The following is a 12,861-nucleotide window of genomic DNA, read 5'->3' as shown; positions in this document are numbered from 1 at the left end:
CGAGGAAAACGCATTAAATATAAGAGAGGAACAACGACACAACACCGAAACGCAACACACACAGAAACGGACCAAGCATCAGACAAAACACCACGAGAATAACAAATATAACATGAAAACCAAATACATGAATTTTGGATAGACAAGTACCGTGCCACGTCTTATCTAATGAGTCTAATGTAGACGAAACGCGCGTCTGGCGTACTAAATTATAATCCTGGTACCTTTGATAACTATTTACACCACTGGGTCGATGCCACTGCTGGTGGACGTTTCGTTCCCGAGGTTATCACCAGTCCAGTAGTTAACACTTCGTTGTTAACATGAATATCAATAATGTGGTCATTTTTATAAGTTTCCTGTTTACAAAACTTTGAATTTTTCGAAAAAAACTAAGGATTTTCTTATCCCAGGCATAGATTACCTTAACCGTATTTGGCACAACTTTTTGATATTTTGGATCCTCAATGCTCTTCAACTTTGTATTTGTTTGGCTTTATAAATATATTGACATGAACGTCACTGATTAGTCTTACATAGACGAAACGCGCGTCAGGCGTACTAAATTATAATCCTGGTACCTTTGATAACTAATTAGGGTAGGGCAGCTACAATCACAGTTGTTGTATCTATTCGTTTGATGTGTTTGAGCTTTTGATTTTACCATTTGATAAGGAACTTTCCTTTTGATCGGAGTTAAGTATTTTTGTGATTTTACGTTTACATTTATTTAAAATTTGAGTGGGTTAATTGGGTATGTGACTCCGTTTTACAGTATCCATAGAGCAAAGCCTTAACAATTTACACTATTGTTTGACATCTAGTTGTACACGGTTAAACTATCATGCATACAGGATAAAAGATACATTTTGTTTAACCCTCTCTTTAGTTTTACGACAACATCCATTTAAATTGAGAAATAACCAATGCTTACACCAGTTTTTGATATCTAGCTTGTTTCCAGTTTTATGAATAAGCATGTTTATAGATTTCCTCTATTTTTTGTGCTATTTTCACATTTTTTAATTCTTCTCGTGAGAAAAATATTTCTCTTACCTGGTAATTTTGTGCTATTTTCATATTTCCTGACCGGTTTGAAAAATATTTCTCCTCACTTTTGAAAAATCTGTTCTCGGCAAATGATTGGTGGAAATTTAATCGTGAGGTTAAATTTTCTTCTGTGACTTCATGAAAAAAGTACACAACTTTCCTCAAATCATTTAAAAGGAAGGATAAAAATCATAAAATCAGAAACAGATTCAACCACTGTAACTCTTAACAGTTAAATTTTAATTATTCAAAAATTTGACTGTCTCGAGTAGAGAAATATCGTAATACACTTGTTGTAGTTGTGGAATCTATTTTTCTCCAATTGAACACTAGTCATTTCGGGCCCGTTTCTAGGTTGCAATTTGTTTTGAGCCAAGGTTCCGTGTTAATGACCGTACTATGACCTATAATGGTTTACTTTTACAAATTGTGACTTGGATGGAGAGTTGTCTCATTGGCATGCATACCATAACTTATTATATCTATTGAATATACGGACACCAAAATAACTGGGTCGCTAGTTTTATAATCTAACAGAAGAACGACTCTGCAAACAAAGTGACACGACTGGTATTTGAAAAATAATTTAGTTTTTTTTTTTAGTTTATTAATTATTAGTGTAAGCCAAAGTTGAAAACAAATTAGACAGATATATTTGGTTAGCGTGACAACAATTTGAACCCAGCAGACAAAACTGTGTTAAAATACACACAAACAAATGGTATTGGTTTTGCTTTATTTTTTAGGGGCCTTTCATAGCTTGCTATGGGCTGTAGGTTTTGCTCACTGACGAATGTTATACTATGACCGATATATGCTAATTCCTACATCTTTCTGTCGCTGATGGAGAGGTATATCATGTGAGAATTGTCTCTGTTGGCCATCATACCACATTTTCTTATTTTTATAAGAATAAATCCGCCGAAGGCATCATGATAGTCATATTGTGAATATTTTGAAACGTAAAGTAATATTCAAAAATTTGATTGTCTAAACTTTATAACGAACTTATAAGTAAGTTAGTCAAAGAACAGATTTGCACATTTTGAATATCTTTTTATATCGAATAACAAGTTTGAGAATGTTTGGTAGAAAATATTCTATTAGGTTTTAAAAAAACTGATGGTTATAAAACATCTTTATATTGTTTTTCCCCTACATCGTACAAAGGATTCCAATTAATATAAAATGGCAAAGAAGAAGTTTTCAGTATACAAACGTGTATCTCTTTCTTTTGTATAGTTTATTGACAATAGAAATAAACTTATCATACTATCTGATACCAGGATTAAAATTTTGTATTTGCGCAAGACGCGCATTTCGTCTTCAAAAGACTCATCAGTGACGCTCGAATATATAAAATGTAAAAAAGGCCATATAAAGTGCGAAGTAGAAGAGCCTTGGGACTAACAATTTCTAAGAGTATTTTCATGCCGTATACGATGCAGGAAATACTTACCCTTCTGGAGCACCTGATTTCACTCTCGGTTTTTAGTGGAGTTCGTGTTGTTTCTTATTAATTATTTATAACTGTTGATGTAAATGTCCTTGGTTTTGATTATTTGGTTATTGTCTTGAAACAAAGGATATATACACTTTGATGATAGTTATATATGTGAAGACTCAGATTTAGTAACCTTCAGATTGCAATAATCGGTGGGATAGGTTTAACGTTTCTATTAAAGAACCTGTTATATACATTTTTTGAAAGAGAAAAAAGGTTATCTTCATTCATTCAATTTAAATATCAAAACTTACTCTAGCAGCTTTCTACAGGAATAATCTCGTTATAATAAAAGATCTATATCTAAGCAAAAATGGACTATGTTTTTGAATACAATAAAATTTGGCCGCGTTCAAAAAACATAGTTAGTTTTAGTTCATAATCAAGTTGTTCTCAGAACAGAAATAAAACTGTCTTCTGTAGGTTAGAAATTGTTTTTATTGATGTACTTCACATCTACAACATATGGTTCTTATCTTCAATATTTTATTTAGCTACTTTTGGAAATTAGTTTCGTGTAGGATTTCTGCATCTGTTATTCTGCTCAACATCCCAGTTGCATGCTCCAGATTTGTCTTGACTACATCGCCCGAATTCCGATAGGCACATTGTATTATAACCTGGAAACTCATCCATATAACAAGTGTCCATTTTCTTTGTGGGATCACCTTGCCATGGGTTAATCTATAAATATAAAAAAATACAATTCTTATTTTCTTGTTACGATTGGTACAATTTAATTAATATATCTATCCTAATACGTTCTTTTAATGCCCCGCCATTGGTTCAATTTTTAAATATTAATAAACGACAAAATAAACGTATTAGGATATACGTCATAAAAAGAACAACCCTAAAACGTAAAACAGATCCAGATTAGGCATCTAAAGTTACCATTGATACTAACTTAAATAATAGACTATACTATTGTTTTGTCATTACGGCTCTACAACGACTGTAATCTATTCATTTATGACAAGCAGATGTTTGACAACGACTACTGAACATTTACAATAAATCAGTAAAATGACAAAGTCAGCTTAATTACATGTATTCAAACTTACTTTACACTTGCAATCATACTGTCCTCGGATACCTTCCAACTGAACATTGGTCAGAGAGCTGAACGCTGCATTGAAATTACATAAACCAAACCTAAGCTTACTTTTCCCATCTTGTTGACCTGAAAATACAGTTTGTATTAATTTTGTTAATACTGTTTTATTGTCTTTGTATACACCATGTCTTTTTACAGAGGTGAAAATATCTAAATTAAGCATGCATAGCAACAGATGTGAATGACTGATCAATCCGGAAAAGTTTTTCCTTCTCCTGCCTTAGAATATCATATGGTCCATACATTAAATAGGATCTTAATTACGATACTTCAAGCTATATCCACTTAGCGGCTTTATCAACTGCTCTCATGATCAGTTTCATACATTTTGTAACTTTGCATGTGCTTATCTTTAGTAGTGAGCTCTAATTAAGTGATGGCTGTATATAACTTTTTTTTCTCGTTTATTGTTTTGTGCATAAATGAGGTCATTAGTTTTTCTCGTTTGAAATATTTTACATTTGTCATTTTGGAGCTTTTTATAGATAACGATGCGGTATGATTTTTACTCATTGTTGAAGAACGTACGATGGCATATGTGATTGTAATTTCTACATCATTATGTATCTTCTGGAGTTGTCTAACTTGCAATCATACCACGTTTTCTCATGTTTGTATATAAAACCAAGGAGGTTATATTAGATCTAATTTAACCTCCTTGATAAAACATAGAAATATGACAAAGATATATTGATTTACCTGTGATCAATATGTCAGTATTTAACGGAAGATTACCACCACACATTGCCCCGTCGTCTCCCGTAACAGCTTGGACAGTATCCCCAACTTTTATATCTGTTTGTGTTGGAAGCTGTGGTACATAATAAATCAAGTGTAGTAATATCAAAAGGTGGATAAGAATGATAATTAAGCTTTAAACTAAATCATGGAAGCCATACATTGAATATTTCACCAATTTGATATATTTTGTAATTACAAAAACAATTGTGTATTTATTATTGCGATTTTTGAACTGAAAAAAAGGCTAGATTTGATTATAATTGCTATTTCAAGAGAAAGACATTTCATACACATAATTATATAGAATGCAAGTTCTTATAGTTATAATACTCACACAGTCGCATTGTTCACATAAATAAATACCTCGCAATAATTTCTAAACTTACAGTTAATACATTTGCGCATATCGAAACACATCAAACTACACTTTAATAAAAGTGTGATTCGTGTGGTAAAAGGACAATTATTATGTTTCTTCTTACTGAAACTGCGAAAATATTTTAGTTGTGTGTGTGAACTCGTTGCATAATTTGAAACATGTTCCTGTAAGAGTAAGGTAAAAGACTAGCTTTTTATTTACAAAAAGCTACTTATGATCTGCAACACTTGGAACGTTTTGAAAAAACTATAACGTTACCATAATGAAATTGCAATTCTAAATAGACCAAAATAAGTATTTACAAAACAATTAAAAGGCTTGTGTGTTGAACATGTGGATCTGTATGAAATGACTTTGTGTAAAATAAAACTAATTTTATTACAAGAAGCTGCACTTTACACTAACCTTAAAAACCTCAATAACTTCAACCTCATAGACGACATTGTCATACATTCCCGGATATAGACCATTGTTCACCGGAAGATCTTTCGGTGTTGATCTATATCTGTTGATTGCTTTGCCTTTGATAACTAAACAAAATCAGATATTTAAGTACATGAATAAGTAACATGTTAATACTTACTTTTAATAATATCTTAAAGGAATTTCTAATATTAAATTAGGAGATACCGTATGATTGCAAATGAGACAACTACATCGTATCTATGTTCCGGACCATATCAGTATTTGGACTATGGCGTATGGTCGGGATAATTAACAAGTTTACAGGTAACACCTAACTCTTTTTTAGGTATAACCCTTGTAGTTGTCACGACTTGTTGTTAAGAGTACATGGCAATATGTCGACTAAGGTAGATATTTCCATAATTTCTTAATGACTGTTATGAAATTTCCTGAGATCTCGGTATCAATGCACGCAGCTGATAAAAATGCTAGTTTTTCGTTCGAATGCAAATGGTGTAAATGCAAAGGATCGTGCACAATCAAGACGTCAAATGCAGAAACAAACTATGGTACCATCTAAGCGTAAATTTAAGAATACAATTCACGATGAAAACTTACTGTTGCATCAAAATTTGATTTTTACATAGCCTTCGAATTATAAAATTAATACATTTTTCATGTAAACATCATAGACAAAATTTATTAATATTTGAAACCAAATTAATGAAAATTTTTAAAAATTGACTATAAAGGACAATAACTCCTTTTTGGTCATGTTGACTTATTTGTAGATCTTACTTTGTTAAATATCATTGCTGTTTACAGTTTATCTCTATCTATAATAGTATTCAAGATAATAACCCCCAAAAAATCTTTAAAGATTACCAATTAGCCTGAATTAGGGGGACAGCAACCTAACAACCAGGTGTCCAATTTATCTGAAAATTTCAAGGCAGATAGGTCTTGACTTGATAAACAATTTCACCTCTATCAGATTTGCTCTAAATGCTTTGGTTTCAGAGATATAAGCCAATGTTCACATTAGGTTACCCCTATGTTCTATTTTTAGCCATGGCGGCCAATTGGTTGGTTTGCCGGGTCACCGGACACGTTTTTAAAACTAGATACTCCAATGATGACTGTGGCCATGTTTGATTAAATTTTGTCCAGTAGTTTCAGAGAAGAAGATTTTTATAAAGATAACAAAAATTTACGAAAAATTGGTAAAAAATTACATTAAATGGCAATAACTCCTTTAGGGGTCAATTGACCATCTTGGTCATGTCAACATATTTGTAGATCTTATTTTGCTGAACATTATTGTTTTTGACAGTTTATCTCTATCTATAATAATATCCAAGATAATAAACAAACACGGCAAATTTCCTTAAAATTATCAATTCAGGGATAGCAACACAACAACAGTTACTGGTTGTCTGTTTCATCTGAAAATTTCAGGGCAGATAGAACTTGACATAATAAACAACTTTACCTTGTCAGATTTACTCTAAATGCTTTGGTTTAGAGATATAAGCCAATATCTACATTTTTCCCTATGTTCATTTTTAGCCATGGTGGCCATCTTGGTTGGTTGGCCGGGTCACCGGACACATTTTTTAAACTACATACATGTACTCCAATGATGATTGTGGTGAATTTGGTCGAATAGTTTCAGAGGAGAAGATTTTTGTAAAAGTTTACAAACGACTGACGCCAAGTGATCAGAAAAAACCCTTGCCCTTTGGGACAGGTGAGCTTAAAAAGAGAAAAAAAAAATAAAAGACCCGAGTCCTTGTTTTTTGTTAAAATCAATTAAAAATTTTGCCGGGAAGTTGAGCGCTCATATCAATTGTTGTTGGCTGTTCTCTCATACTACTTTCTTGTGACATATTATTGACATCATCTATGCAACTCTTTAAGTTCATTCTCTTTTGCTACCCCCAGACATTTGAAATCTTACCATATGTAGCAATGTTCCCCATTAAAGCAATTGCATGCTGTATTCGTTTTATTTTGTTGCAATGATGATAGTGTAGTCATTGAAATTTCGAAATTTACCACGTGTTTAATAACTTATCTGTATAACAACTGCTGAAACAGTATTGGGAAACGAACAACAAAAATCTTTTTCTCTGTCATACTTTTATTGTAATTGATTTATTTCTTCAGAAAGAGTGTTATCAATTCTGGATTAATTAAGGGGTCATTAGGGAACATTAAAATGAATCTTTAGACTTCAAATGAACAAACAACAAAAGCTTTTTGATTTCAGAGAGAACCGTTAAACAAACTTTTCGGCAGCAAACTCACCAACTTCACTTCCACAAAAGGCCGTCTGTGAATGACTTGGATAACATGAACAACAGTATCCCCCATCAATAGTTAGAAACAGTAAAAACAAGCTTAATGTCCTCATCATCTGCAAAACAGTAAAAAACAAGAAAGAAATTATTATCTATCTTTAATTCTAATATTTCACGAAACTTTAGTTGTGTATATTTTGTCTATTATTATTATGAATTCATTCTACTTTGACTTGACAATAAGGCTAAATTCTTCTTTGTATTGAAAATCATTTAAAATCCTCAATCAATCGCAATTCTTTAAGGTGGTATCTAACACTACAGGGAGACAACTCTGTTAAATCAGCTAAACGTGTTAATTACGTTGTGTTGTTAGGGGAATATTAAGCTTCTCAATGATCTAAATTAGTGTTTGTCAAACTGCTATATAACCAGTGTATTTTTTCTGATAAAACGGTTGGTTCAAATTTTTGAAATTTTCATATTTTTGTCAAATAGTCAAAGTAAATAATTTTATAAGAATTAAAACGAGCCAAATTAATGTTAGAGAACGTACCGCGTGTTGGGTAAAATACCACCAAACTGTTCAAATGGTCAGCTTTTTTAATTAACAGTTGTACATAAACAACTGTTATAGTCACAATTGAAATAATTAAAGATAGCAATTTGAAGTACGAATAAATTAATATTATATATTATATAAAGTTTGACTTTTAAATGTGTTAGTATGACTGGTGTTCGCAGTTGCGTCGACTCGAAGTCGGTCATATTGGTAGATTTACTGTTCAGTTGCTGCTTTGTTTATTGTACATACAGTCATTGTAGGCATTACCCGAGTAAAAAGAAAAGATGCGAAAGAGGAACAATCGTAACTTTTTATATCAAGCGTTTTCAGACTTGTATGGCCTTTAACGTTCTGTGTCCATTTTCATACATATAATGATGAACTACTAGTACCATATGTCGTTAGTGGTAAATTTTAAAATATTAAAATTTGACGGCTATTTTCTCATCCTAAATGAAATTATAAAATTTGAAAAGCATTGATTTTGTTGAACGCTTAATAAGTAGTCGCATAGAAACCTAGTTAACATATATAATTTTCAATCTATCAAGGGCAACAACTCTTGAACGGCGAATGTGAAGTACGTAAATGATACACTTTACCCCTACTTTGTCTTTAGTGAGAAAATATTTTTTTTTTAAAAAAGAATTGATTAAACGGTTCATGATAAATAAATGCATGGAAACGTTCGACGGTTTACTATTGTCAACCCGCTGTCCTTCACCGCGCAGTTTTGTTTTAAACTTCAAGAATTGAAGGAATAAACCTGAACTCCAATAGGAGCGAGACCGGTGATGCGTTCAATATTGAATCTGCTACGGGACAGAGGACAATATTGTGTTATAAGGTTGGAAAATGGGAAGCTGACAATAGATTTGACAATAAGTTTCAATTGAATATGGTTAAAAGGTTTTTTTAAACAATATTCTTTTATAGTATATGTTCTCGTCTCGACACGTGCTATACCATTCGACAGTATAAATTTCTATATTATTCCTGTTTTGAGCAATGTAAAAATAAGTTTTATACTATAAAACAATGTACATTCTAAATACATTAACGTAAAATAAGCCAAGCCGGTTTCAGTAATCTCGACGATATTTGAACAAATTCGTGTACTAGAAAATATTCAAGTTACTTACCAGAAATCAATTATTTATTATAAACATTTAGACAAAATCATTAAAGATATTAGTACCATGGCTTAAAATGTTTATCGGCACAGGCACATTTGGTCTATAAAAGACTCATCAGTGCGCTCGAATCAACAGATTTAAAGACAAGGTATACATGTACGTTTCAACGTTTATATTGGCAAAACCAGAACTATAAGACAATATGATACTAGTACTCTTATAGAAATTAACAACTTTTTAATAATCTGCATATTGAAAAATAGCACGCAATAAACGAAAGTTCCACTCCGTATCTAAATATTTATAATATGACTTACCTCTACCTGTACTAATTTAGAAATATCACAATTATTGAAAATCAGTGAATTTTTATACATAGTACATATTAACGTTATTAAATATCCTGCATGAATAATTCACATATGTTAGTATGAAATATGCCATAGGGTATATAATGTACAATGTATCTGTGAAGCACCCACTAGCTAAAATGTGACGACCGATGTCCATTGTCACTAAAACTGAGAGGGTCAGACCCATGTCAGACAAGCTCATGATTGACTTTTATGCATAAATTTATTATTGAACTTTTAACTTTGAAATATTTTCAATTATATTGTATTGTGTATTGTAATTCATTGTATTGCATTGTATTTAAAATGTTTGTTTGTATTGCTTGACCCTTATGGGTGTAATTTTGCAATAAAGATTTTAATAAAGGTAAACATTTAAAGTGCATATTGTACTACTGGAATGAAACTGTTTGTCTGGTATTTTTTTCGCCAGATGTTACTTATCTTTCTTTAATGTCGCTTGTTCGATAATACCGATGGTGGACTATCAGCCCCAAAGGTATCATCGGCTCATTAGTCTGTATTTCGGTATACTGTCATGATTAATAACAAACCTTTATCAGATTTTTCGCTTATCAATTTTGAAATTATGTAGTACGAAGAAACTAAGGAAATATTGCGTTTGATTTGTCCTTTTTTGATCGTCTTAGCTCATACATCCTTTACCTTCAAGTATGGGCTTTTTTGTTTTAAAATTCAAACAGTTTCTTCCGTTTTTTTTCCTATTTTTTCCAAAGTACATTAATATTTTTAAGAGTTTCTTACGTTTTTCATAAAGGGGGTGCACTGATTTAGATAAGTTTGAAGTGACAAAGAAATCTTCAGATGAAAGCATACTAACAAATTTCATTTCAACAGATAACTTTGAAATTTTTATTTGATTTTAGAAATTTATTAAATTGAACTTGCAGATGATGAAATCTTTAAGAACGTCCAACAGGACATTTGTAAAGAAAAGAAATCTGAAGTTTATCTGCGTTCTTGCATTGTTTACACTTTCTATCTCATCTTTTATACCAATATACATTCCTTTTTTCAAAATATTTTCCTATGTCAAACACATGCAACAGAAACGTGGTCAGACTCCAAAGAATTGCTTCAGCGTTATGACATCGAATGGAAGAGTCATAGAAAGAAGGAAAAAAGGCCGTCAAGAAGTCATAATTATTGGTATTAGGATAAATAATACTCGTCCGTGACACTGGAATCAATTAAATTTAATAACTATCATGTAAAAAAAACCATCGAATATAAAATTCTTAATTGTGCAAAAATCTAGCTAAAACCATAAATCATTCATGATCATGCTGGTGTTTCGAACAATTTAGAAATAAAATATAGGCAAATTTAAACATAAAATTAAATGGTTATATCAATGATAATATAGTATTTGAAGCAATGCAAACACACCAACTAGTGGTCAGGTGATTGTTTGGTGGACGAAGCGTCCACTTACAATTAAGTTTATTAGTTAAACAAGAATGTGTCCACAGTACACGGATACCCCACTCGCACTATCATTTTCTATGTTTACTGGACCGTGAAATTGGAATAAATTCTCTAATTTGGCATTAAAATTAGAATGATTTTATCAAAGGGAACATGTATACTAAGTTTCATGTTGATTGGAATTCAACTTCATCAAAAACTACCTTGACCAAAAACTTTAACTTGAAGTGTAACAGACGGACGAACGAATAGACGGACGGACGAACGGACTCACAGACCAGAAAACATAATGCCCCTCTACTATCGTAGGTGGGGCATAAAAAGTGAGGTTCAAAGTGAAGTTATTAAACAGTTAAAAGTCTGTTCAAGTATTCATGATTTATTCCGTCCAATATAGTGACATACTTAACAATACAGACTTGAAGTGAATTGAATGGTTGTTTATATTGAAAAAAGTCAATTCAAATCAGAATATATCATAGCAAACATTATTTCTCACCTCTATCTATGGCAAATCCTGTTTTGATATTAAATAATTGTTGACGAAAACAGTCACGCCAAAATTAGTGTGTTGTTCAACAGCTGCGTAATAGTTGGCACATGTATGACATTTCAGTTCGATTAAATTACAGGATATATAACCAATTTCCAGATAATTTTCCAATTTCTGGTTTTTATATACGCCTGCCAAATAATATTAAAATAATAAAATTATATTACTTATGTGCGTATTTGTCATGTAGCACATGTAGAGCAGGATCTATATACTTACCTTCAAATCATAAAATTAGTTTGATTAAAAAAAAAAACTCTGTTCACACTAGCATTTTTTTTTATTGATCTAATCTGAATCGATCTAAATAAAACCTATTAGCGTTCACATTATCTTTAATCATAACGATCTCTATCGGTCTAATCTGAACCACTGCGTTCACACTACAATTAAATTCGCAATCGATCTAACCTTTTTGCCCGTAAAATTGTTAACACTGTGAATAAATAGAAATGATTTATCAAATTCATGTGTTGATACACTGATACACACATTTGGAAAAAAAATTGGATAAAGTTATTGTTTCTCCTGAATCACAAGTAAAAATTTTAATACTGTAATTTTTCAGTTTCCGTTTAATTTTGAAAAAATAGAATAACAGTAGCAACGAAGTTACAACACGACGCCGGAAATACTGCGGTTCCTGCAAAGAAAAAAAATCGACATAAGAAAAGAAGACACAGAGTTCGCAAATCTATGCTACGGCGAAAACAACATGTTTTCAGTTTGTTTTAAAGGTCTTTTAATAGGGAAGATCGATTCAATTAAACCGATCTCAAGTGAACCGGTCTAGTTTAAATCGATAAAAATGTCCTAGTGTGAACGGGATCTAAGAATCACAGCAGCGAAAGATCAAAATTTGAATAGAATTTAACTGAAATTTCATAAAACTACGTCAGCCGATTATGTTGTTAACTTGATAACATGAGCGCGTCAAGAAATGGTCCCGTCCACATTGTTATGAAAACGAGTCTATCTTAAGAAATAACATTAAATATTATTTTTCGGAGTTGAAACAGATTTAACAGAATTGAAATAAATAACATTGACGTAAACAATGATATTGCAATATTGGCATCTATGCTTTACATAAAATCAACAGTAGTATACCGCTGTTCGAAATTCATAAATCGATTGAGAAAAAAAAAAATAAACTGAGGGAAACACATCAAATATAAGAGGAGAATTACAACACAACAGAAACACTATAACATGTAACACACACAGAAAAGAACTATAATATTACTATGACAATGGCCATTTTCCTGACTTGGTACAGTACCTTTAAGGAAATGAGTGGCTGCAC

The 12,861-nt window shown here is 31.7% G+C and overlaps 1 protein-coding gene across 2 annotated transcripts; it reads right to left on the bottom strand.

Moving 5' to 3' along the window:
• Positions 1–2,967: 2,967 nt before the first annotated feature.
• Positions 2,968–11,693, bottom strand: LOC134713951 (metalloproteinase inhibitor 2-like). 2 transcript variants are annotated; one of them, XM_063575216.1, is made up of 6 exons: positions 9,518–9,592; positions 7,507–7,615; positions 5,197–5,321; positions 4,371–4,482; positions 3,619–3,737; positions 2,968–3,238 (listed from the first exon to the last, which is right to left on the bottom strand). In XM_063575216.1, exons 1-6 carry the CDS (start codon positions 9,575–9,577, stop codon positions 3,062–3,064), a joined length of 702 nt encoding a protein of 233 aa, XP_063431286.1. In that variant the 5' UTR covers positions 9,578–9,592; the 3' UTR covers positions 2,968–3,061. The 2 variants fall into 2 exon arrangements, with proteins under 2 accessions (XP_063431286.1, XP_063431288.1); XM_063575218.1 differs by lacking the exon at positions 9,518–9,592 and adding an exon at positions 11,502–11,693 and having other exon boundaries at positions 2,974–3,238.
• Positions 11,694–12,861: the final 1,168 nt, after the last annotated feature.

This window comes from Mytilus trossulus, chromosome 4 (assembly GCF_036588685.1).
Source record: "Mytilus trossulus isolate FHL-02 chromosome 4, PNRI_Mtr1.1.1.hap1, whole genome shotgun sequence".
Taxonomy (NCBI): Eukaryota; Metazoa; Mollusca; class Bivalvia; order Mytilida; family Mytilidae; genus Mytilus; species Mytilus trossulus.
The sequence above is the reverse complement of the archived record's forward strand: the minus strand, read 5'-3'. Positions and strand labels throughout refer to the sequence as shown.